This window comes from Periophthalmus magnuspinnatus, chromosome 4, assembly GCF_009829125.3.
Source record: "Periophthalmus magnuspinnatus isolate fPerMag1 chromosome 4, fPerMag1.2.pri, whole genome shotgun sequence".
In the NCBI taxonomy this organism is placed as follows: Eukaryota; Metazoa; Chordata; class Actinopteri; order Gobiiformes; family Gobiidae; genus Periophthalmus; species Periophthalmus magnuspinnatus.
Window position 1 is genome coordinate 17688256 of NC_047129.1, and position 27127 is coordinate 17715382.

Consider the following 27127-nt stretch of genomic DNA (forward strand, 5'->3'; position numbering starts at 1 on the left):
CTCTTAAAGAATCCATTTTTTAGTTTGTGTTTTGTCCAAGACATGTTTGTAACTTGAATACAAGAACAAAGTGCCAAACAACAAAAGGTACAAATGAATACATCATGTACATAACATTTAAATGGACTAGCTGTGGAGGCTACACTTTACTGAACGTCTCACAGATCATCCTCAAACATTCAAACTGCACAATGCAACATTACCATCTTTCAAACTGACAGAGCCTGCCCTAAGAAAATAAAACTGTAAAACAAAAATGCAGCCGAAAAATAGAGAACCAACAACATCCAAAACAGCACAAGAACTGGTACAGGAGCAGGACTAGCGTCTAGTTGTACCCCTTACTGGTCTTGAAGGACACCTGGAGGACTTTGTCTCCGAGCCGGTATCCGTTCAGGTTGTGGATGGCCATGGCAGCATCTTCATAGTTGGTCATTGTGACGAAACCGAAGCCTTTGCACTTGTTTGTTTTGAAGTCGCGGATGACCTTCACATTGGCCACGGCTCCAAAGGGCCCAAACATCTGCCACAGCATGGACTCATCTGTGTCTTGGGTCAGGTTATAGATGAAAATGCACCAGCCGTTTGAACCCTCTGCTCCGCCTCCATGGCCGACATTAATAGGAGAGTATCTGGGAATGAAGATATGGTCACAAATATGAAATTGTGATGTCATCCGTGTGACGAAATGCTATTTTGGTGATGTTGTTCGATTGATGCGCCATTTCACACTGCTCCACCATCAAACCCAAACCTCTTATTGATCACCCTCCCGAAGGCTTTGGAGGTAGTTACTGATGGAATTAACCAATAATAGTGATGTATGAACTCTCAGGACAATCAGATGGCTTCATTTATGACAAGGCGATACAAAAAGATACTAAATGTCGAAATGGGGAAGAAAAATCCTAATATGCTTTTATTGGCATAACGCCTACCGTAAACCATCATGGAAAATCTAGGGCCATAAACATGAGTGATTCTAGTGTCTACTAATCTTTACTAGAGTAGTCTGGTAGTGTCGTTTGAATATCATCAACATTCAGCAGAGACAGACCAATATAGGTTTGCACTCTCCACCAAATCGGCTATCAGCCTTAAACCTCCAGCACAGGCTGATGTTTTGTTTGGTCGACCTGATGCCTAATGAATATGCATGAAGCTTTGTTTGAACATTTTAGTTTGAAGAGACAACTGCACTAAACTGCTCTCTTACAGGTCTGTGGTAAAAAAAAAAAAAAGAAAAAAAAGTGAGGGAGTTTTTTTTTGTATTTAAAAATGCAAAACTTGGGAAACATAATCAAAATCAGCTCTGCACATCGGCAGAGCTTATTGGCCAAGAGTTTCTCTGGATTCTATTATTCGGTATTGGTCATGAAAGTTTAAAAAATAAAATACTGGTTGATCTCTAATATTAAATGCGTTCACTGTATATAAGTAATTTAGGTAATTGTGCTGTGTAGAGTATTACATTACAAGGTTAATTTCAAACTGCTTTACATTTACCTGAAGCGCTGGGACTGGTGATGGACAGCTCCTCCAAACCGCCGTGACTGGTAAGACTGGGAGCCCATTTGATTCTTTGCTTGATTTGGAGCGGCAGCAAACTTCACGGTGATTGGCTCAGAGATGCCAGGTGGAGTTTGGCCATTGAGGCTCTCGATGGCATCTTCTGCCTCTGACCTTTTGTCAAAACGGATGAAGGCAACACCACGAGAATGACCTAGGCGTGAGCACAGTCACAATTATAAGGGCATTTTTTATAAGTATTTAAATAGCCCTTTGAGAGGCTTTCTTAACCATCCTTCTCTGCTCACCAGATGCTTGGTCCACCAGGACTCTGGAGGTAATGATGCGGCCAAAGCGAGAGAACAGGTCCTCCAGCTCCTGCTGACCCATTGTCCTGGGAAGTCCGCTAATGTAAAGATTAGCGTCTTTAATCAGGTCAGAACTTGGCCGGGCATAAGAAACCTGCAGGGGGCAGCAGACATGCTTCAGTGTTCGGCTTATATTGAACTAGCTTAGTTTATAAATATTTGTTTAGAAATGCAAATGAAAAGAAAAACATTTAAAGCCCTTTAAAAAGTAGTTTACAGTTGGCTCATGAAAATTTCATACAATTTTACTTCATACAAAAAAGAAAAAACAGATCCAATGGCATTAATACATAAAAAAAAAAAAAAAACATTCTGAGAAAAGGAAAAATCATAATTCAGCACACTGTCACTCTGAACTATTAAAACAGATTCAGAGGCAACAACAGCCGAAGATCAAACAGTCAATTTTCCAAATAAAAAAAAACAAAAACAGTCTTGGGGAAAAAAAAAGATACCTTTCTCCATTTGACAATGTTGAAGAGCGCTCTCTGCTGCCCAGGACATGATAGTGCACATCAGTTGAGACATGAAAATCAAAGAGCTCCTTTGGCACTTTACCTTGATAGTTTTAGACTGTAGCCTCAGGCCATTGAGGGTATTGATAGCCCTCTCTGCATCATTAGGGTTAACAAAGTTAACAAAGCCGTAACCTAAACTGTTGCCTAGAAAAAACAAAGGAAAACAAAATAAAACAACAAAGCTGTTTTCTACAGCCTCCACACATCATGGAAAAGAACAGCAGGAAAATGTCATTCCAGGTTTCTATGTGTAAATAAAAAACATAGAAATATACAGTAGCATATTAGCAATTCATAATATCTTAAGTCCTTGTACTTTGAAGAGTCTGTGAGCTAGCCCATGACTATAGACTATTTAATAAAATATTTGTATAGAATAAAAGACCCTGTGATTAGCAAAGAATGTTTTAAATTTACAAATAAAATGTTTTAACAACATTTAGAATTAAACATTAAAGTAAAAAAATAGCATAGTGGTGGGAGTCCTCGACAACATCCTCAGAAAAAAAGTTATCTAAAAGTGACCAAATAATGTACAAGTGAATTCACATACAAAACCCACATTTGTAAAACAACAAAATTGGATACCTGCCAAACCTGGTAAGAAAATAAAGATTTCCTCATTATCATAAAAGAAAAGCATCAAATATGAAACAATCAAATCAAATACATTGACAATTCATTTTCAAACTGGAAATCACAGCTTTAGTGAAAGTAAATCAAAATAATTCACAATAGATGAACCCGAATTTTTACCTGAGGCCAAATTTGTAACAAAAATGTAAAAGAATAAAACGAACCCAAACATAAAAGTGTGTTTGGAACAGAGATCATTGAAAGGTCTCAGTGCCGAACCAAAAACCCAGAGTTAATAAATAAATAAAAATAAATGTACATTAGGAAAAAACAAAGCTGCATTTCCCTGTAATTAACTCAAAATAGAGGAAAAACATTATTTGGGTCTGAGGTCTAACCAGTTTTCAAATGAGTAATTCTGCTTTAAAGTCAAATTGAAAAAAAAAACAAAAACAAAAAAACAACAACACTTATTTAGGTAAGCTTTTGATGTTTATATGTAAAGTCATATGTAGTGATGTTAGCACAGCTGTAGTTACCTCCCACTTTGTCCCGGATGAGCTTGGCAGTCTGCACCTCGCCCACACTGCTGAAGAGGCTGCACAGCTCCTCCTGGGACATGCTCTGGGGCAGATAGTTCACGATCAGGTTGGTTCGGCCGTTCGAGTCGTCTTCCATCATCTGGTGCTCATCGAAGCCGTTCCTGTGCTGCTGAAACAAAGGCATGCAGCAAATACATTTTTAGAAGAGTGGTTAGAAATAGAACTGCAGTAGTATTGCAAGTTCATTTGCAATTGATGTATAAACAGTGGGATTCTGTTGAGCGTGCTCATTTTAAAATACATCCAAAAGCATCAACATCTGAGAGAAGGCTGAAATCTGAACAGATTAACTAATACAAGCATGCATTTCAAAACATGTTTGTAGAAGTCTCAAAGGGGTGAGCAATGCCAACAATAAATTCTGATTTTCACAGTGGACATTTCATTACCTGAGTGATTGCAGTTTTGATAACTGTATCAACTCAAATGGCATTTCTAATTCTGATATAACTGAGCCCTTTTTTCCCCTTAAAACGTCAGAAAAGGGAAGATGGAAAGAGCACCTTCTCAGAGCTGTCCTCATTACTGTCTTCATCACCGTGGGTCGGCTGGACCTCACACACCTACAACACAAACGGATATTTTCAGTATGCAATAAACCAGGACAGCAACTGAACATTTATAATGCGTTGTATTTACAATTAAACACCGTCATCATCATAAAAAGGTTAGAACATGTTTAAACTCACCTTGAGGTATCTCTGTCTTTGTCTGTGAGCCATGAGATGTTCCTATGTTGTGTTGGTAATGATGACCTATAAATAATAACACAAACAGATAATAATTATGAATAAACAGTAAGGTAGTGAAATGTGAACATGCAGATTACACCACGTCCATGCTGCAGTCACATCGCGGGGAGTTTAAAAGCAGGACGTGCATTTGGTTCATGTTGCTAAATTTATCTTGGCTCGTAACGTCGATGTAAACACTTTAACAGACAAATGAAACCGCTAACGTTAGAAGGAGACTCCAACTCTTACAGATAAAAACAATAAATGCACAGGACTTAACCCAATCTTAGCGGTTGCATTAAAAAACAGCTCTCGCCGGTTACACACAACACGCGCTAACTCCTGTCTACACAAAGGAAAAGGAGGCTAGGCTAGGTTAGCTAGCCATACGCTATTACTGTCTCCTAAAGTCACATCACAATTGTCTTACCTATAATGTTATTGTGCTTCTTGTTGGTAATGTCCAAATCAACGTAGAATAAACGATTATAAGCTGCTTAACGTTTAGCAAATGTCAAAACGTGACGCTCTCCTAGAAGCTAATAGTCCCACCAAATGGGACCCAAATGGAAGAACATATCGCGAGAACTCCCAGATCACGACGCCCCTTTTTTATGTAGTTCTGACGTTTGACCACTTGGGGGAGGCAAAGATTCATTATTAGAGCCATAAATAACGTTGTGAATGATTAAGTAGGCCATTTCCTCAATAATATTTACTTTTACAGGGTTATATTTGAAGTATACGGGTGAATGACGTTCAAACCTGAAACACTGCGTTATGGTAGGTTATTTTAGTGAGTTTTTGATGTAAAAAGTCCATTATTTTGTTATAGGCTGTTCTTTAAAACCCCTTAGCATTCCGGGTGATTTTGGTGAAATTGCCTTTGTTCTGACCTCTCCAAATTAAAATAATCACCATTATTGAACCCTCAGTAGTAACTGCACTAGTTTGGGGTCTTTGTAAAGGAAACACCCTATAGTTTTACCCACAGGCGTCAGAATCACTGTACGTTTGTCTGCTGAGCATTTATACACTTTGGAACACACATAAAAACAATTTTTTCTCACCCTCGCCAAAAAAATATTGTGAAAATGAAGGTGTAGAAAGCTGCAGTAGGGAGCTGGGGACAAAAATACACCATACCTCAACTGACAAGATTGTTGACCACTTACATTTCAAATTTGAGGTCAATACCTATAAAAATAAGAGTTTTACAATCATTTTATCATGAGTAAGTCCAGGCCTCTCCAAACCTATCCGAATGAAGACATTTGGAGAACGTTTGGAAAAAGTGCAATAACTTTTGAATGTTTCAACCCACAGACATCAGTGAGGCTCTACTGAAAACTCACACTGAGAGGAATCTGTATCTGCACACCCAGCTGCTCTATTACTGTACATTTATATACCATATCAAAACACAATATAAAATGTATATTTGTATATAAAATACAGTCAAAACAAGTGATATGGGTCAAAATAAATATATATTTACAAACCACACACTGCAAACAGTCAACAAACACACACACACGTGAAAATGTAAACAAACACACACTGGAAACTAAGAACACACTGTACATGATCGTACAGTGAGACAGTCATTCTGCAACTGCTCAGTGGTTAGAGCTTTGGTCCCGCAACCCGAAGGTTGGAGGATCTGTCATTGTGTCCTTAGGCAAGACACTTCACCAAGTGCGTGTGTGCGTGGTGGTAGTCGGGGGGCGCAGATTGGCATTAGCTAATGCTAATGATAATGATACACATTTGACAATTAAGTCAATAGCAGAATAAACCACGCTTACCGATCAGGAACGGCATCCAGTCCATCAAAACATAAGGGCGGGCCGTCGGAACGTTATTAATGCAGCAATTGTAATTTGTACTATGCCACTTACTATAGTTATCAATCACTGTATGGCCATTTTCAGGTATGCATCTGGCTTATTTAGAAACCAGTATTTGTAAAATGGCTGTTGTTTGGTTGTTCTTTAAATTAATGGTATACTATTAGTAGGCTACAGCAAAAGAAGCATATTCGTTTTGTAATTTACACTCTACAACTTACTATATCTGTCAGTTATTGGAACTGTGGCATTTAAATAAAAATGTACAAATATTCCAAACTTTGTAAACTTGTAGCAGTTTAAATCGCTGAGTGCGCATACTGCTGCGCCCCAGTAAGTATAGGCTGGGACGTCTACTGTTCAGTAATTTACCTCCTGTGTAGTTTTCAGCAGTGCATACAAAACCTGCTGACAGTGATTGTAAAATGAGTCAAGTTTACAAATGTGTAGTTTTAACCTATCTTATGTAGCCCATAATGAGTATAGATGGGTGTATATATTCTGTGGGTTTGTGCGTTAAATATAATGAGAGACGGAGGATCATAGATTTTATTGGAAACTACACTTATTAAAACCTGAGTGCTTCAGAGAGACAATAAACAAACAACAAACAACTTTGTATTTTTCACATTTGCTCCTAAAGTGTCTTTCTGCAGCTCATCTCTTTTCAGGTCCATCTCGGCTCTGACCGAAAGTGCTTTATCCGACTCTCAGAGCAGCGCCACCTCCTCTGTCCACCAACAGATTTTACTGAAGATGTCAATATGAACTAGAAAACCATCATCAGTAAAATCAAGCCATACTTAGGAAGGTTTAGTCCACAATGAACAAAAACAAGACACGAGTTAAAAGTCGCCTGTTAAACTGAAGTGTTAAAATACTCTCAGCATGGCTGTTTGGAACATTTGTGCGAACAGACCCATGATCGGCCCTGCGGAGCATCACCTTCTCTCATTGGACAGTCTGCTGGGGAAGGGCCGCACTTTGGACAGGACTTTGTGAGGGAGGTCTGTCATTGTGGTCACACATTTAGTGTTCGCTGGAAGCGGTGTTACCGTGGTGACGGTGGACACAGTGGACACAGTGGACACAGTGGACACAGTAGGAGTGGGGCCACATGATGTTGTGGTCACTGTTGTGGTTGTAGTAGAGATTGTACTTGTACTTGTACTTGTATTTGTAGTAGATGTAGAAGTAGCAGGGGGGTCACTGGCTGTTACTGTTGGAGCAGGTTTGGCCAGAGTGGTTTGTATTTCAGCCCTGCGGGCCAGTGCTACTTTCAGTCGCTCACGCATTTCTTCAATTTGCACCTGTAACTCCTCTAGTTCACCAGGACGGGGCGGAGCCACAACAACAGGGGGTGTGGTCTCTGCGGTTGTGGGCGGGGCTGTTGTACTGGAGGGAGGGGCGACTGTTCGCGGAGTCGATACATTTGTACGAATAGCAGCAGAGGAGGTGGAGGAGGTGCTGGCAGATGTTTTAGGTAAAGCTAGAATCAGACTTGCCAAAGATGGTGCAGGTCCCCCGTTCTCACACACCCGGCCAAACGCAGGCTTTGGTTTCTCCACGGGCTCAGGCCGCGGGGGGCCGTCGCTTTTACCCACCGCTGCTTTGGTGTCAGATGCAGCCAGGCGTGCCAGCAGCCGCCGTGTGTTCAGGGTCTCCAGGTGGAAGTGGACACGTTTAAAGTCTCGGGCGTCCAGGGCCGCAGCTGTGGCCTCTTCCTTTGGGGTCTCATTGTTCCACTTGGCTGCAGCTCCTGCGGCGGGTGGGGCTGGTCCCGGAGGGGGCTGGGACTTCTCCAGGTTACAGCTGGACATGACACATGACACATAGAATTACAACATGACAATAGGAGCTTTCAGCGCTCAAACTGTGGAGAAGAGGAATGAGGCATCATTTTGTTTGTTCCATTGTCTACAGCTGTTTTTGTCTTTGTTTTTGAGGATTTTCTTTTGATCTCTCACTGTTTTTATTCTTTATTTTTGTTCTGGTTTTAATTTTGTTATGCTGTTTTTTGTGTTTATTTGTTAAACTTGGAAAATTAACATATATTTAAATTAAACACAAAAAGAAATATGACTTCAATGTAGTTAAAGTGTGCAACTTTTAAAGGAGTCACGTTTTTTTTTCCATTATTTTGAAAAATATTGTCAAAATTACATGTTGTTTGTCGTACAAAATATGAAACACAACATATAAGTTGTCCATAATGAAATGTGTCCATAAGTTTCTTGATACTTCAGTGTTCTGTTACATAAGTTCATTGTTTGTTTATGTAGTTGTTTTTTCCAGTTTTATGGTGCACTTCGGGGGCTCTTGCACATGTTTTCTAATTAGTCTTTTTAACTACAAATCGCAAATAAACTAGCCAAACCTCCAAGGGCTCAAGCTGTGAGCAGTTATGATCAAATAAGGCCACTACACCCGAGTTCAGACACCACATGAATCAGAGCAGCTCAAACCTTTTCTCTCGTTCTGCGCGCTGCTTCTTCACATCTTCATAGGTCATGTTCAAAGCTCGGTGGATTTTCTGTCAAACCAAAACACAGAAACATTAACTACTTGTCAGGTCAGAGGAGGCACTCATGGGGAACCCAAATGGGCGTGTCCAACCTGAGAGGTGTGCAGCCAGTATTTGAGGTTCTGTCGTCTGCGGATGTGCGGCAGAATGAACCTGAAGAATCCATGTTCTCCAGCCAGAGTCAACAAGGCCCCGGCCACACCCACACACAGCAGCACGAACAGGCCAGAGAAGTGACTGATGCCCATCTGAAGAGTCTACAACAGCACAGCAAACACTGAGGCTGAGACATGATGATGGGATGAGGAAAGAGGATGGTTTTTGGTATCTACTGACCATAGACTATATAAAGAAGTGGACTAAGTGAGTGTGACGTCACCCACATCGTTCAGCTCAGATCCAATGAAGCTCATCGAGGTTAGTAGTTATAGAGGCGAATTAGGAGCCAAGTTCCATATCTGTAATTCTAAGAGGCTATGTAACTTATGCATTCTGTTTTTTCAAGGTCAAGAATAGATTTAACAAGCTCAGGATTAGTTTATGAGTAGTGATCTAAAGTGGCTCAGGGGTTAGAGCACTTGTCCGCAAACCCAAGGATTGTTTCCAGCTTAGATCAAGTTCTGTTATTATCAGCCTCTTCCTGTTAATTTATATTAGAGGGGGGCCCTTGTGAGGCTTCTTACCGTGAGCCCTCAAATTTCTGTCAACGGCCCTGCAATTACCAGTATGAAAGTGGTGTGTGAGCAATAGGAGGTCAGAGGGGCCAGTGAAGATTTTCAGCCTCACTCCTGTCTGTCTACCCCAGGGCAGTTGTGGCTACAGAACTTGTAGTTTGTCATCACAGAGTATGGAGTGAATCAGTAATAATAATAAGTGCTTTGAGAGTATGTGTCTGCAATAAATAGTCGTGTTTTTGTGAATGTGCGATCGTTGAATGTAATCAAATAAATTGCTAAGATTAGACATTTTGTTAATGTGAGTGTGAAGGTTAGAGGGGATATTATGCAAGATACATCAAAAAAAACCCTATTTAATGAAAAAAAAACCCAAAACATTAGCGTGTCAGTAGTCTCATTCCATTACGTGCTGATGTTGGTAAGTGAATTCAAACTCTCATGACTGACCTCGGTGACGACAAAGCCCCGGTTGCCACAGGGAACCATCTTGTACCACTTGTCGTGGAGAAGGTCCATGTAACCGTCTGACTTGTATCTGCTGATGAACTCGGACATGTTTGAGGTGAGGGGAGAGTTCTGAGGGAGGCCTATACCATAACCTGCAACAAACAAACAAACGCATTGAGACACAAATGTTTCAACCTAACTTTAAAAATCATTCCTGATTTTTAAAACATGGAGAAAGTATAAATATATCTAAGTCCTAGCTCTCACAAACCCTGTAGTACATAGCTAGTATTCACATGCATCATTTCTTGGCACAGTTTTCGAATGACTTTTCCAGAGTGAAAAGAGAAACATGGTGAAACACTTATGCTAATCAATCAGCTCTCAACCTAAAGCATTCTAGTGACTCATCTTACACATTTTTAAAAATGTCTTAAGATAAATACAGCAATTTTATTTTTGTCATGTTAGGCCTTTTTAAAATACTTTTTTAAATACGCCTTTCATGACTCGCAAAGCGTTTACTGTGTATTATTCATTGACTCTACACTCGGTGGTGTGAGACACTATTGTAGTTACAGCTGCCCTGGGACAGACTGACAGAAGAGAGACTGCTAATCTGCATCATTGTCAGTCTCCCACCACTACCAATGCACTCACACATACACCACATTCATACTAGACAATACTCTATGTCTTGTCTAATGACTCAACCCCACTGGCGCCCCACTGTGGCTCCTGGAGTTACCTGCAGTCTCCCATCCAAGTACTAACCAGGCCAGGCCCTGTTTAGCTGATGAGATCAGGCTTTGACAAGTTAGTATACCCACACTTTTATAACGTACTCAGGCCCATTGAGAGAAATTTTGGGCAAGAAACCTCACATGTACCCCCCTCTAATCTAAATGAAAAGGAAGAGGCCCAATTCTGGGCCCCTAAGACTCTGGGGCCGGGACAACAGGCCTCTTTGTCCCCCCACTTACTCCGCCGAATACTTTTAATGGGGAAAAACAACATTTTCAAAGTAATAAGAGAAAAGTTCCTTTCATGAACTCCAGATGAATTTCATAAAAAGATTTTGTCTTCATCCAAACTGATAAAACACAAAAGGCTAAGAAACATAATCAGTGCGAGACAAAGGGGGAATCTGATGTCACTGTAAAAATGAGAAACCAAATCATGAAAGTGTCCCATGTCTAATATCTTTAATGAAAATGTGACCACATAATCATGAAACGTGTAATGAAAGCTAATAGTCTCTACATAAACATGGTTTTAGTCTGCTGTATTTGTGTTGGTGCAGGCCTGTTAACAGAAATTTGGGGGCCAGGGGCAAGAAACCTAACATGAGCCCCCTTCTCATTTAAATGAATAGAAAGAAGGTGCAATTTGGTTGGTGTTACTAATTGGTGTAGGAGAAATTAACATTGTTCCTTGTCTAAATTTAAAGGGGTACTACCTAAGTCTATGTTATTACTTTACAGGAATGCTCCACAGGATCTGCCTTTTATTTATTCAAATGCTGCTTGTCTCTATGGAGATTAAAGTTTTATGCAATTTATGGAACATTTCCATGGAGCCTCCATGGAGAATACAAAGACACTAATAACTCACATAGTGCTCCTTTAAAGGCCCTGTACCTGATTTATTTTCATGTATTTTAGCAAAATTCCTTTCCCAGTCCAGATATATTTTATTAGCAGCTCTTGAGGTCAAAATAAGTCAGCTGTGTAATGTCTGCGTCTAATTATAAAGTATTTTATTGTCTGATAATGAGGAAGTGTTAGCATGCTAGTTGTTGTTAGCTTTACCGTGACAACAAAACCTCACTCTGGCCTCTGAAAGTTGTTAAAAGTGCTTATAAACTCATCTTGGTAAATAATTGGGATATTCACAATTCATAAGATAAATGAGGAATAACTTTGAACCACTGCCAGTTATAATGAACGATTATGGACTATTTTTCACATTTTAAGACTGTAAAAATCTGGTACAGTGGCTTTAAAACAGAGCTAGCCAGAGACTCTTCTGCCAGGCCACTTGGGGCAGTCTTGTTATTCGCGTCACGCGTGTTAAGAGCAGGAGTGATTAAAGTGTACTTTGTGTCAGCAGGTGAAAGTGATTCAAGTCAAACTTTAACTGGAGACCGTTTGAAGGGACTTGGCTCAGCTCTGAAGCGTGTGATGATGAAACGCTGGGAAAGTTTTTTCTGTCAGAAATCAGCGAGAGGAAGTGAACATCACCACACACACACACACACACACACCTAATGCAGTCTTAATGGAGTAAATACACATGTCTGGGAGTGACAGGTAAAAATATGGTTTCCACGGTGACTTCACACTTATATAGCACTTTTCATAGTCCTCAAAGACACTTCACAGTCAGGACCGTAGACAACCTAAATACACTGAATGACCTGGATATTCAGTTTTTCTGATGGCTCAGGCAGATTCCAAGACTGTGCAGTGGTCTGTCTTATTTATCTCTCTCTTTATCAATGCAACATCATAGTCAAAAATGCAAAACTAGACACGAACACATGTACATGTGCTTTGGACCAAAATTCAAAAAGCGACTGTTATTGACAAAATCTGCCATGTTTGTCACAGAATGCAAAACAGCCATAGAGATGCATTAGTCAAAACTATATTTAAAACAGTAAACAGAAGTATTACATAATGCATAATGCTTTAGTTTGCATTTTAAAACCTCCATATATGTTAATTATCCCGCTATCTGTAAACTGTATAGTGCAGGGGTGTCCAAACTACGGCCCAGGAGCTTAATGTGGCGCTCAGACCAATTTTTGCTGGCACTCAAACCTCCTGCTGAATTGGCCCAAATGATCATGGGCAGTATAAAGAGCAAATGTACATAATTCTACCTCTATAACCTCAAAAGCATCTTATTGCATTGTGATGCAGACCTCAAATTTGTGTTCCAAGCCTTTTTAAAAGCACAGTAACTCTGTCAAAACTATGTAAAATGCATCCATCTGAAATCCATCTTCAAATATGTTCAAATATGTACATGTCCCTCTGTGAAACAAGTTTGGACATCCCTGGTATAGTGTAACGACATAATCCGAATCTTTATAACTTTTATTCTAAAATCTTACCTTCTATAGCGAACGGTTTCCCCACAGTGGCCAGTTTGCAGTCAGCGTCAATGGACACTTCATAGTCCAGGAGGGCTTTGTCCATGATGAATGCATCGAGCTGAGGGGGATCTGTCCTTCAACACACACACACACAGTTACTACGGGAGCAGCTGAAGGCACAGCTCACAGTGTCAGACTAAATCATTTTTACAAGACTCTATGAAAAAACCATTAGGAGTTTAATCTAGAGGTGGGACATAAGTCAGAAAAGATTTAGTAAAAGAGCAGAAACTTGCAGTGTGAGCATCAATAATGATATTTCTGGACTTTTGTGGTTCTTTGTACAGCTCACTCATACATGAATCTAAACACTCACATTTGCAGACAAGCAAATGTGTCAAATGTGAATATAATGATGTTTTATATGGGTTTTGACTGTAGGAAACATGAATTGGACATCGGGACATATTATTGTATTTTACTGCTAATGATGATGATGAGTCTTAATGTAATTGTAATAATAATGTAATTGTAATGAAATGTGTATTTTTAATGTGTGTTCACCTTAAAAATACACATTTCACCCAGGGACTGCACATGGAAAGTAGAAGTAGCAAAATCTGGTACAAATAATCTTTTCTATTGTAAGATGAATGGATTTGTACATGGTCCCTGACAAATATAGAAGAAAGAAAGGCATCTGAGCACACGTCATTTGAATTGCTATAATATTGTCAGAATTGTCCAAAAATATGGATTGATATGAATTTTTGGTCATATCTCACAGTCCTAGTTTAGTTTTATAGATTTATATACCTAGGACCATTTAAACCCTAAATGATGATGTTTAAATGGAGTATTGTATTGTCTGTACTGTCATAATGATCTCGCCTTAAGACAAGGCAAGTTTTTTTGTATAGCACAATTCAAAGTGATTCAAAGATCACAACGCATAACAAATCAAAATATAAAATTAACATTAAAAGAGAAGAGGCAGAATAAAACCCTTTCAGTCATATGCACAGCTAAACAGAACCGTTTGGAGCCTGGATTTAAACATTGTCAAAGTAGAGGCCTGTCTCACATCTTCAGGAAGACTGTTCAGGGTTTTAGCTGCACAAAACTGAAATGCTGATTTCCCATGTTTACTCCTGGTTTAGTCCTGACTCTGGGCACTATCAGGAGGCAGGTCCCTGAAGTCCTCAGAGTGTGAGATGGTTCATGTGACTCTAACATGTGGGAGATGTTCTTTGGTGCTGGTCCATAGAGAGACTTGTTCACAATCAGAGCTGCTTTAAAGTCTATTCTCTGAGCCACAGGAGCCAGAGACCTGAGCACAGGATGCATGTGTGAAGTACTTCCTGGTTCTACTCAGGACCCAAGCAGCAGCATTCTGGATGAACAGCAGCTGTCTTAACGCTCGTTTGGAGAGGCCAGTGAGCAGGCCATTACAGTAGTCTAACCTACTGAAGACAAATGCATGGATAAGTCTTTCCAAGTCTGGTTTTGACATTATACCTTTAACTTTTGCAAAGTTTTTTAGATGGTAAAAAGCTGCAGATGTTATTGATCTGATGTGGCTGTTTAAGTTCACATCGTAGTCCATTTTTATTATCTTAAAAGCTCTGATAAAAAAAATGTTCACTCAGTAAATTACTGCTAAAAGTAGCCAACAAAATCATTAAACTCTTTCATGCATCTGAGAAAGTTTGCCTATACCTGCTTTTGTAAATTCGCACTTCTACTTTCACCACTACAGTAGCAGTTCATCTTTTAAACTGTATTGCATGTGGGATTGGTGTTTGTCGATCATTTCACAGAATTTAAGACAGCACTAAAATTATAAGCCAAATAAAACACATGGGAAACAAACGAACCAACTCAAACAAATATAATTATTCATGAAGTTCTACCAATCACAGAAAGGCGTTTAAGTTGTATTTTACTTGCGCTCAATCAAATCTCTCCTTTGTCTTACATTAAAAGCCTGAACTGTGACTTTAAACTGTGGAGTAATACAGGCTTTGTCGCTATGGAAACCCAACTTAAAAGAGCACGGCCCTCCATCACAGACTCGGACTGTAAAGCCGCTTCCAGCTTTGTGCGCTGATGATGGGGTGAAATTGACCAGAAAGTCCAGGCCTCAGATCATCAGGGAAGTGCCTCGTCACATCGGAGTAAATGGAAAAATAAATGTTCAAGACACTATTGAACGAAAGTGCCCCCCTCCTCCCCTCCCAATCTTCATATACAGTAAATCCAGACACCAGATTATTGGATCATTATAAAGGTCATGAAAAGAGTTAAACCGTTTCCATATGTTGAAATTATCTTATTTCTGTGGACACAATTATAGGCAGTACAACGTCCAATATTAAGACATGACCAAAATGAGCTGCACTGTGGCTCAGTGGTAGAACTGCAATGAACATACAGGTAAATGGTCAATGGTCACATTTTATTTTGTGCTTTTCCACCTTCAAGACACTCAAAGCGCTTTACATCAAGGAGCCACTCACCCATTCACACACACATTCATGCACCAGTGTACACAGACACTTGGGCGAGGTGGGCTAAGTGTCTTGCCAATGGCAGTATTCATCTGTGGAAGGTGGAATCGCACTGCCAACCTTCGCATCAGTGGACAAGCACTCTACCAACTGAGCTGCTGTCGCCCAAGGCACCTCATCTGCCTGAGTCTACAACAGCTTCTGCTCTTCCTGCAGTTTTGTGTGTCCTGTTGTTTCAGTCATAGTGTCCTTGGATGGGACACCGCTGGGAATACAAGGCACCAAAATGGGGCTCCAGTGGAAAAAACTGTTATTGTGTCCTTAGGCAAGGCACTTCACCCACATTGCTTAGAATGAAAGTGGTGGGTGTGTGAGTGTTGGTGGTGGTCAGAGGGGGCAATGGTGCAGATTGACATCCTCGCTTATGTCAGTCTGCCCCAGAGCGGTGTCTTACCATCGCTGAGTGTGGAGTGAATGAATAATGTACCTTAGAGCATCTTTGAGTGTCTATAAAGCATTGTATAAATCAAGTAAGTATGTAAACTTTTCACAAATGACAATCATGAAGTGCTTTACAGAGAGCCAATCAGCTTCTGACCGGAGGAGCAGAGGCTACGTCCAGTGGAGTAAGGAGTTAAATGGTCCAGGATGCACTGGGAGGCCTGTGTGTGGAGTGCTTTAAAAGTAACTACTAAAATTTTACAATCAATTCTAAACTTTATTGGAAGCCAGCGAGGGGACGACAGGAGTGGACTGATGTGGAACGAGGGTAGAACCGGAGTGATGTGGAGGGAGGACAGGACCAGAGTGATGTGGAGGGACAACAGGACCGGAGTGATGTTGAGGGACAACAGGACTGGAGTGATGTGGGAGGACGACAGGACTGGCGTAATTTGGAGGGACGATGGGACCGGAGTGACGATGGGAACTTAGTACTGTAATGTTAAGTAAAAACAAAGTTAGAGTAATCAAGCCACAAGGTAAAATAAAAGCAGAAATCATCTTTTCAATGTCAGACTGTGACACCATTTCCACTTCAGATATGCATATTCCTCAGACAATAAATCAGATGCTTCTGTTATATTATTTACATTTTATACCAGGGGCGGATGATATATAATGCATTTAGAGCTGTCATCACTATTTTTCATCACAATTCATTCACACTTCTCTGTGATTGGTTAAATCCACCTGTCAATCACTCAGAGCATTATTAATACAAAATACAATGTTGTCTTTTGTGCTTTTAATGCTCTTTCTTGAGTGCAACTTTTGGCATTTCTCAACTTTTATAGTTTAGTGGAAATATTGCGTAGAATCTAATAGAAATGATGGATGGTAACTTTTTTCTCACAGTTTCATTTGAGAGAATCAGGATTATTACATTATTTGCAATATTCTCATCCTGATAATTCCAAAACACCACATGAACCAAGTGTCTTACTGTCTATTTTTATGATAAATGCAGCACTAACCTCTTACTCTGGGATATCTGGCACCTCTGCTGTCTATTGATACTTTGCAGCTGATCATCAACATTCTCTGGGCATGTGATGCTAACTGTAGGCACTGCTTTGTCTGTGGCTTTGTTAGACTTTAATCTGAGCTTTGTTTTAACACAATCTCACCATAAAGAACTGGCTTAGCTGGAACTACAACAGATGATCTTATTTATGCTGTTAAACAAGTCTCTCACACATAAAATTACAGGCATGAGCTAGCTAGCAGTTGGTCACTCTAACCTTTTAGTTGAAAATCAAACTCCTAAACAGAACCTCTTTTACTACTGTGTCGACATGAAAACTGCTGAACACCTCCAACACGATGTCACTGCAAAGTATGAATTAAAAGTCCAACAAGGCCTGATCTCTCTTAGATGCATCATGTTTGTGCAGAAGCCATGCAAAATAATGACCACTGATTGTCTCATTATTCTATTGTGTTATAATACATAGAAAAATGCCCTGTTAATCAAGTTGTTTATCTTTAGCATCTCCAAACAACACCATGGACACAGTGTTGTACACACTGAATGCCAGTATTAATGCATATCTCTGCTTCAAGATAACTCAGACTAATATCTTGCTAATTTTCTGCCAGAAACTGTAATTACGTCGTAGATTTTGTAAACTTTTTTTTGACAGATAGGAAGCGTTGCAAAACAAAGTGCTGTGGAATTTGCAGTGTGGCCAACAGCTTTATCTCGGCTTTCAGCGCCGCTTCAAACATCCAAACAATAAAGCCACACACGGGCTGGGAATGCATGAAAACAGAAGTGACAAAGAGCTAAACAGGCCGCATCCGACACACACATAAAGAAAAACTATTTTCTCACAGCAATACTATTTAGACTTATATATGCTTTACTCATACTACTACTTTAAATGTAGTTTATGCAAAAATGGGATGGCAGGAGATACATTATGCAAAATCAGCTTTCATGAGTTCATAACAGAGTTCTCTCCTCATTAGATTACTCAAAGTTTTGTTTTCATTGATTAATCCAAGTAGGTTTTGCATTTGAGGGTTGAGTGCACTGAAAAAAATCCTGTTTTCACTTACCCCCTATCCCTGCCCATATCCCATGTCCCATAAACAGGTACTGCTGTTGCATTGCTATTTTTCCCAAGTAAAAAGTATATAAACTTTACAGTGAATACGTTTTACCTTTACTTCACTAGATTTGAGAGCACTATCTGTACTTTCTACTCCACTATATTTTGTAAAAGCACTGAAAAGTAAAAGTATTTATTATTATTTTGGGACCTCCTGAAAAGGCTGAGGATATATTTTTAACATGTTCATAACAAAATTCAGCACAAATCTTTGCCAAAATCAGCCTTATATGAAGCCTTACAAGACCTCAAGATATGCTGGGAATATTTTTAAGCTGATTTTTCATGTGATGCTTTTACTTTTTTTTTCTTTTTTTTTTTTTGCTCCAGTATCTGTACTTCAGATACCAGAGAAAAAAAACATTATGAAAAGGCAGGTCCCATCAGTTCTGCGGTTTTGAACATTTAATGGACCTGTTTTTATTACTAAGCCGTTTTAGGTCAGTATTACGGTTTACAATGAACAGAATGTAAAATGATGATCTACCTAAAAAAACAGCTACTAAATCTCTTTAAACACGTCAGGGGAGAATTCATTTGCCTAACTAAACATTGTGTGACCTTGGCCTGAGGGGGACGTGTTCTGGACAATGGCGCAGAAGAGATTCAAATGAACCTTTGCATTATAGATCTCATATTATCATAGCGGGCTTACGCACTTATTTTGATGGTAAACGTCACACGAGTTCATAAGGAAGCTTGTTGAATTGATTAAACAGTAGTGATGTGACATTTGTGAACGAGCCAGCTCTTTTGAATGGTTCCTTAAGGTGAACAGTTGGAACTGGATCTCAGTTTTGAAAAGAACCAAATCTTTTTCTATCTAATATTTATGCATTTTTATCCTGATTAACACTGAACCAACACAAGCATGAGCACAGAAGCAGAGCAGGCAAAACGAGTGAGAGAGTATGCACAAAAAACCCTATTTGGCATCATAATAAGTTATTTTTAAAGCTATTGTTATCGTAGTGAAACATGTTATTTAGATTTTGAGTAATTTCAAAGGGTAAACTCACTCCCACTCTCAGTTTGAATCATTTTAAACACATCTGAGCTTTGGTTTTGTTTCGTTTCTCTCTGTGATTACTGTAGTTTGTAGATAAAATGAGTTCTCACATTAGCTTCTCTCATCTAAATAAATAGTAAACCAGCCAGTCTTTTGAACGTCTCTTTAACATGAGCAGATCCAAAAGATTCTGATCCCATAAAAGAGCCAAAAGTCCCGTCACTACTAAATAGCAGCCGCCTTGGAGATGAAAATGGTTAAATTTGTTGTCACTCAAAGAACCATTCACACACACACACACACACTCACACACACCAGTGTACACAGACTCTGGGGGTGAGATGGGTTAAGTGTCTTGGCCAAGGACACAACAACAGCATTCATCTGTGGGAACTGGAATCACTCTGCCAACCTGTGGGTCAGTGGATCTGGTTGGTCAGCTGATAATGTTTAAGCCGAGAGTGGGAGTTGAACCTCCAACCTCCGGATCAGTGGCCACTCAACACTCAACCAACTGAGCCACTGTTGATGTTACTCCACAGTATGGCTTTAAACTTGTCTAACATCCAATTACAGGTGTTTTTATTGCTCCAAATTACCTTTTATGAAGATAGATACATTTAAAGTCATACTGTGGAATATTCCAGGAATAATGAAATGGTGAAGTAGCAGGCCTTCACCAAAAAAGTTATATAATGCACCTTTAAGCAAAAATATCTCATATGATAGGCCCCGAAATACAACTTTGAGTGTTTGACATGGTTAAAAGCTCATAAAAGTCAATTTTGCATATCCCCATTAAAGGTCCTATATTATACAAATTGGAAGTGTACATTTCCAAAGCTCAAAATGCTCTGTTCCACCTTGTGATGTCATGTAGTGGTAGTTTTCAAGTTAGCATCTATAGTACCTTTTACTTTTAGTTCAGCAGAGACTGACAATTCCAGGGCTGAAGGTGTATGGAGCACTTCCTGTATTACCACATGACATCATAAGGTCGCATCGAATAGCGTGTGGTCCCTTACTTCAGAGTGGCGACCCCATCTGGCGTGGTGGGCTCATTGAAGCGTCTCATGTACTCGTGCATCTCTGGAAAACTCTTCTTCATGTAATCCTCGGCGCTGCTCTCACGCACTGTACCAAAACGAAAACCCCGAGACGGATGGTGCAGCTACAGGCGCCACAGAAGAAGAAGAAGAAGAAGAGGAAGAAGAAATAACAAATGAACCAAAAGTGAAAGAAAAATGAGCATTTGAATCTCAGCCTTTGACTCTTGGGTCTTTTCTCGTTAAAAATTTACAGTCCAATCACAACACAGACAGACGCCCAATTAAAATGTGCCTGTGCCGCTCGCCGTTGCGCTGCATAAACATCCAGAGACGTGCTTGATGGTCCAATCTGCAGCTGAATTAAAAACGTAATTAGGACGAAGCAGGTGATCCACAGAGCAAATTTAATCTTCAATTATTTTATGACAAGAGGCACAAAGTTAATGAATAACGAGTATAGACTGAAGTCACCAAGCAGCTATGGGAAAACGTACGCTTTTATCAGCTCTGGAGGATTTCACCAGTAACACGGAGCAGGGATGTGGCGAGTCGGCTCTTTTGACCGGTTCCTTAACGTGAACGGATGGGACCGGATCTCATTTTTGAAAAGAGCTGAATCGATGTCTTTTTCTAGTTTTTGTGCCTTTTTATAGTGATTATCGCTGAATCAGCAAAAGAATGAGCACAGACGCAGAGCAAGCAACACGAGTGAGAGCTTTTTGCACAGATAATGTATTTGACATGATAATAACACTTACTTTTAAAATTATTATTATTGTAGTGCAGTGTTTTATTTAGATTATACATCATTTCAATAAATAAACACTCTGCCACTCTCAGTTTGAACCATTTTAAACCGACCTTAGCCATGATCATTTCTCTTTGATGAGTTTGGTGTTAAATTGAGTTCTCACCATAGACTCTGTTCATAAATGGACATAGCTAACGTGCTAGCTGCTACCTTTCGAATACGAAGTGCTCAGGGGCGCGCTTCTGACTCCATCGAGTTTGGCTCCAATTCACTTTACATTGAAAAATTGTCACCTCTCCTTCTGTAATTGCTGCAGTGAACCTTGTCATTTTGGTCTTAAAATGTTTGTTTTAACCCGCTCTACATGATCCCGGTGTTTTGAATTTGCTATTGTGTCAGTAAATCATGATATGAACATTAATAACAAACAAATAATCTTTCCCTGAGGTCACTCCCGCCAGTATTAGCAACAGGTTTGATTGACAGTGTTGCTATGATACTCACAGTTGGAATTACTAATATGCAACTTGGCTCCAGATTAGCCGCTATAACTGCTAGCCTCAATGAGCTTCATTTGACTGGAACTGAATGCTATCACACTCACTTAGTCCACTTCTTTATACAGTCAGTGGTTCTCACAGTGGCTTCTGTCATATAAGTAACACAGAAAAGAGCCAGTCTTTTGAAACACTCTTTTATACAAACGGATTCAAAAGATTCGGATCCCATAAAAGAGCCAAAAGGCCCTTCACTAACACAGAGTAATGAATGTGTAGATAGTTATCAATAATCATTAGAAACACTGAGTTGGTGTAAAAATGTTACAGCTCTTTTCTGAAGCGCCTGTTCTGTTGATGGAGGATCGGTGGAGCCATTTGTCACTAAATGGTCTATGTCTAACGGCACGTCACGGGAGCTTTAATAGGCAACGATTACAAAGGCACAACAATAACTGTGGATAAATGCTTACAAAAGAGCTTGTTACAGCTGTCATGTTTAAGATCATTCAGAAGAAATACGTTCTAGTGTTAATATTGACTTTTTACAGTCCAATGAGGTTCCTCTGGTCTTCTGTTAATTTTTATTTTAATAGATTCTTTTTCCAGATCAAGGTTTAGTTTGTTTGTTTGTTTGTTTGGACTGCTCACTAGCGCCTCAGAGTGGCCACGTGATGTTGCTGTGATGTGCCTGGTCAGCTGATTTAAACAGGTTGTGGCTCTGTCTTCCTACCAGTGGAGGCAGAACAACAGCGCCACCTGCAGTCCAACGTCAGGGATGAAAACAAACTAAACCTTGGTCTTGAAAAATAATCTATTAAATAAAATGTACTTTTTATCTCTAAATCAAGATGTTGCTTTTAGAATTGTTCTAAATATAAATAACACAGTCTAAACTGATTTAATTCAATTCTATTTAATTATTCTAATACAAGTATTTTGACATTCAAAAACATTCATCCAATTTATGCTCAGTCGTTTTTACCCTTTTCATGTTTTCAAATTGGGTCCGTAGCCAAAATGACCTTAATTGATTTGATGTTTTCTTTCAGCTGCAGTACAAATTAAAACTATAATTAGAAACCATAACTCGTTCAATTTAGCAAACTTAAATATATTTTTTTATTGCTAATCCTCAAGCGATATCTGAAAATGCCTGTAGCTGATTGGCCGCATGTCTCTGTGTCTCACCTTAGCATCATGGATCCCTGTGACCTCTTCAAACGTCTTCTCTCCGACCATGACCGCAGCCAGATTAGCTGTGTAGCTGGACAGCACCAGTAGACAGAAGATGGCCCACAGGTTCATGAGGAAGCGGCCTGTCCAGCATTTAGGGGTCTTTGAAGACACGGTCCTCCCAAACAAGATGGCGTAGCACAGGTTCAGAGCAGACGAGTAAGAAAATACTCTCATACGATTCCGCCCATGTGGTGTCATCCCAAATGGACTTTTCCACTCATACAGCGTGAGGAACAGAGCAGTGATGTGGAGGGCCAAGAAGATGCCCACCCACATGGACCAGTGCAGGGGCCACATGAAGGCACCTATTGGTGCTGCTGTATCCTTACTGCGCACCAGAATGCCCAGGCTGGTGGAAAAGAAGGGAGAGGTAAAGTCAATCACCTGACTGCGAGCAGAGTTGATACTGAAGGAAGTGACGGCCATGTCTGCCAACCCATTCAGAAGGTCTCCCACCAGGCCTGTCCAGCGGCCGCCCTTCCACGCCCCGTACTTCCCGTCTCCAACTATGTACAAGTCAAACTCGAACCCTAGATCCTCAGAGAGCTTCTCCAGCAAGTCAATGCAGTATCCATAACAGCACTTAGCCGCCTCTCGGGGCAGGACGCTGGCATTCCCTCGACCAACCTCATGAAAATATCGTGCCAAAATTTCGGAATTATTTGTCCCTGCATCCAAGCAGAACTGCCCTGCGGGACAGCTGCTGTCCTCGTCCACATCCCTCGTAAACACAAAGGGGTGCTCCACTAATGTCACCACTCGCACCCTGCTCCCTGCCGCAGGCATACCCGGCCTCCAACGGCCCTTGCTCCTCCCTGCTCCATCGCTCCTGTACCGGGGCTTGGGTCCCTGCCACACTCCCTGGTCCTCCACCTGCAGGTGCCCCCCATCCCAGCTCCCCACAGTCACCCAGGTGGGCTGTCCCAGAGCGTCCCGCCGAAGGCTCCAAATGTGGAAGCGCTGAGCGGTGAGCACCACAGAACGGTTCTGGTCGACCTCCACTGGTCCAGTCAGGCCCAAGAAGGATGTGTTTGGCAGGAAGCTGAGGAGCAGAAGAGGAGGTTAAGACAGAGTACAGAGGGATGAGGAGCAGAGGAGGAGGTTAAGACAGAGTAGAGAGGGATGAAGAGGAGAGGAGGAGGTTAAGACAGAGTACAGAGGGATGAAGAGGAGAGTAGGAGGTTAAGACAGAGTAGAGAGGGATGAGGAGCAGAGGAGGAGGTTAAGACAGAGTACAGAGGGATGAAGAGGAGAGGAGGAGGTTAAGACAGAGTACAGAGGAATGAAGAGGAGAGGAGGAGGTTAAGACAGAGTACAGAGGGATGAAGAGGAGAGTAGGAGGTTAAGACAGAGTAGAGAGGGATGAGGAGCAGAGGAGGAGGTTAAGACAGAGTACAGAGGGATGAAGAGGAGAGGAGGAGGTTAAGACAGAGTACAGAGGGATGAGGAGCAGTGGAAGAGGTTAAGACAGAGTACAGAGGGATGAGGAGGAGAGAAGGTTGAAACAGAGTACAGAGGGATCTGAGGAGGAGGTTAAGACAGAGTACAGAGGGATGAGGAGGAGAGAAGGTTGAAACAGAGTACAGAGGGATCTGAGGAGGAGGTTAAGACAGAGTACAGAGTGATGAGGAGGAGATGAGGAGGTTAAGACAGAGTACAGAGGGATGAGGAGGAGAGGAGGAGGTTAAGACAGAGTACAGAGGGATGAGGGGGAGAGGAGGAGGTTAAGACAGAGTACAGAGGGATGAGGAGCAGTGGAAGAGGTTAAGACAGAGTACAGAGGGATGAGGAGGAGAGAAGGTTGAAACAGAGTACAGAGGGATCTGAGGAGGAGGTTAAGACAGAGTACAGAGTGATGAGGAGGAGATGAGGAGGTTAAGACAGAGTACAGAGGGATGAGGAGCAGAGGAGGAGGTTAAGACAGAGTACAGAGTGATGAGGAGGAGACAAGGTGAAAATGGAGGAGGAGCAGATAAGGTTAAGACAGAGTACAGAGGGATGAAGAGGAGGTTAAGACAGAGCACTTTCAGAAAATGCAGACTTGATTCAAGTGTGTAGTGTATTGTGTGGGGATTGGGACAGGGCCTAAAATGTCAAAATGGGTTGGTAATGATGCTCCTTCTGTTCAAATGAGGAAGAATTTAATATCTGAAGCGGTCACTTTAGAACGTTTAAGATATTATCTCAGCAGTAAATCAAATCTTTTAAAAACTGTGAAATTGCTCTGGACTGTCTCAAAATGAAGAGTAGTAGTGTAATATTGCCAACAACTGCAGATTAATGATTACACTTTGTCGTAACTGCCGTCTGTCGTATTTTTGTTCTAACACCTTTATTCTGCTGTTTAACCTTCCTCCTGTTATTTCACATAAGTATTATTTTGATGTTTGTATCAGTGCCAGGACTTTGGTTTGGCTTACAGTTCACATCTAAGTTCAACTGTAGTTTACGCTCATTAAAAGTTTAAAAAGTGAATTGTAAAAAAAGAGCCAAAGATGATTTCACAGCTCGTGCCTCTTGAAGCTGCTGCTCTGATCTGTGTGAGTGAGTGAGCTCTCATCGTCTCCTCAGAATCAGGCTCTGATTAAATCCTGTTTCTGCAACTTCAGATTTAGACACATGAGAGAAAGGAGGTTACCGTTTCATTGGCTTACGTCACACGATATTATACTGTTGTGTGTCACTGGAAACAGCAGGGGCGTTCTGTATCTAAATCTGCTTAGTTTCACTTAAGATTTGAACATCCAGCATCCAAACCTGTATTTTACTTTCACTTCACGATTCATGAATCGCTCTCCTTCGCCGCTCAATAATCCAGCCTCTGACGGCTTTATCTCCTCGCACCGTCAGAGCGTAATTTCATTTTGGGTGAAATTGTTTGATGTTTTTTCCATCAGACAAGTGAATGCACCTCCTAAACCTTTCATCGCGATGTTTTAAATGCACAGCTTGGCTCTGGTTAGCACTAGTGAGCGAGCCTCTTTAAGGAATTCATCAGAATAAATAGTTCTTAAGATCCCAGTTTAAACATGCTCTCCACTTGTCTTCACAGAGATGGTATTGTGCGGACTGGAAAATGACACAGTATGGTATTAAACTTTTAAATCTCTCTCTTTTCTGTTATGAGTAATCTCTCTGCATGATTCATATTTAAAAAAAAATAATAAAATCAATTCCGTCAACTGGACAAAAACGTTTTACAGTGAAGACGTTTGGCTGCTCGTCCAAGCTGCTTCTTCAGTTCTGGGCAGATTACTGCTGGACGCTGCCTTTTTTCTGTTGTAAGGAAAGACAATCCATCTTTGAACAGAAATAGGGGCCTTATCCTATTTATAACTCCATCCTCAGACCTAAATCTGCACAAGAAAAACAATAGTTATAGCCAGTACACTGTAGTGGAAAGTAACGAAGTATAATTAATGAAGTACTGCACTTAAGTAGAATTTTCAGGAATCTGTACTTTACTTAAGTACGCTTTATAGTGGGTACTTTTTACTATTACTTTACTACATTTGAGAGCTGTATCTCTACTTTCTACTCTACTTTAACTGGACTGAAAAGTAAAAACTTAGTACTTAATATGATTTGGGGGGTTATTTTGAACATGTTCATGTTGACATCCTGACAAAAGTTTTTTAACTCAAGCTTCGGCTTTGAGCAAAACTAAATTAAATACACAAAATTCATAAGAAAAATTAAGAAATTGGTTTGTATTGTTACTGCTGAACAAAATATGTATTTTTTATTTTTATTTTTTAATCAATATCACCACATTTAACACTTTAACAAATGAACAACACTTGTGTGAAATACTTTTACTTTCACACTTAAAATACATTTTTAAACGGGTACTTTAATACTTTTACTTAAGTAACAAAATTGAGTACTTCATCCACCGCTGCAAGAATTAAATTAAATTAAATTCATTTTATTTTTGTAACGCCCAAAATCACAACAACAGTTGTCTCAAAGGGCGTTCATGTTTTGGTTGATGGGGGAAACCGGAGTACCCGGAGGAAACCCATCCGGACACGGGGAGAAACATGCAAAACTCCACACAGAAAGGCCTGGGCGACCCGGGAATCGAACCAAACCTTCTTGCTGTGAGGCATGAGTGTTGCCACTCAGCCATCGTGCTGCCTACACACAAAAACAAACAGGAAAATCAAACAACAGGAAAAATCAGACAAAACAAGAAAAATCGTCCAGGCAAGGAGGAGGGAGGGGGACGGAGGAGGGCCAGGCGAGGAGGAGGAAGACCAGGCGAGGAGGAGGAGAGCCGGGCAAGGAGGATGAGAGCCAGGCGAGGAGGAGAGGGAGGTGGGTGGAGGAGGGCCAGGCGGGGAGGAGGAGAGGGTCCAGCTGTCATCGGGGCATCTGAAAGAGTTACACTCCACAGGGGGAGTGGGACAGGGGACAACATGTGAATAGCATTGCTGATGAGAAAATAGGAGGAAGCAGAGGATAGTGCTCAGGTTGCCATACTTCCCCCAGCTAGTTATCTCCTACTGCAGCCTATCTTATCCCGGGTTTTAATGTCCCTAACTCC

General features: G+C 40.7%; 2 protein-coding genes across 4 annotated transcripts in view; both read right to left on the reverse strand.

Moving 5' to 3' along the window:
- Positions 1-30: 30 nt before the first annotated feature.
- Positions 31-4900, reverse strand: LOC117369606 (ELAV-like protein 1). 3 transcript variants are annotated; one of them, XM_033964883.2, is made up of 8 exons: positions 4738-4900; positions 4263-4328; positions 4077-4136; positions 3511-3679; positions 2436-2539; positions 1818-1971; positions 1507-1723; positions 31-632 (listed from the first exon to the last, which is right to left on the reverse strand). In XM_033964883.2, exons 2-8 carry the CDS (start codon positions 4293-4295, stop codon positions 329-331), a joined length of 1041 nt encoding a protein of 346 aa, XP_033820774.1. In that variant the 5' UTR covers positions 4296-4328; positions 4738-4900; the 3' UTR covers positions 31-328. The 3 variants fall into 3 exon arrangements, with proteins under 3 accessions (XP_033820774.1, XP_033820771.1, XP_033820776.1); XM_033964880.2 differs by having other exon boundaries at positions 3511-3682; positions 4738-4868; XM_033964885.2 differs by lacking the exons at positions 2436-2539; positions 4077-4136; positions 4263-4328; positions 4738-4900 and having other exon boundaries at positions 3511-3646.
- A 2182-nt stretch (positions 4901-7082) lies between these two features.
- Positions 7083-27127, reverse strand: part of grin3bb (glutamate receptor, ionotropic, N-methyl-D-aspartate 3Bb) — a 115882-nt gene continuing 95837 nt past the window's right edge. The window contains exons 3-10 of the mRNA XM_055221538.1: positions 22531-23620; positions 20068-20213; positions 12927-13042; positions 9806-9957; positions 8774-8938; positions 8623-8690; positions 7368-7969; positions 7083-7289 (exon numbers count right to left, since the gene is read on the reverse strand). Of these exons, the coding sequence (XP_055077513.1) occupies positions 7099-7289; positions 7368-7969; positions 8623-8690; positions 8774-8938; positions 9806-9957; positions 12927-13042; positions 20068-20213; positions 22531-23620 (2530 nt within the window). The 3' untranslated portion in view covers positions 7083-7098. The remainder of the gene's footprint in view (positions 7290-7367; positions 7970-8622; positions 8691-8773; positions 8939-9805; positions 9958-12926; positions 13043-20067; positions 20214-22530; positions 23621-27127) is intronic.

Bases quoted from the DNA above. Each gene is read 5' to 3' on its own strand.
- LOC117369606 (XM_033964880.2), bottom strand. From the start codon at position 4,295: ATGGCTCACAGACAAAGACAGAGATACCTCAAG. The intron at 4,137-4,262 runs GTGAGTTTAAAC...TTTGTGTTGTAG, and splicing joins AAAGACAGAGATACCTCAAG to GTGTGTGAGGTCCAGCCGAC. The intron at 2,540-3,510 runs GTAACTACAGCT...TGTTTTTTCTAG, and splicing joins CATCCGGGACAAAGTGGGAG to GCAACAGTTTAGGTTACGGC.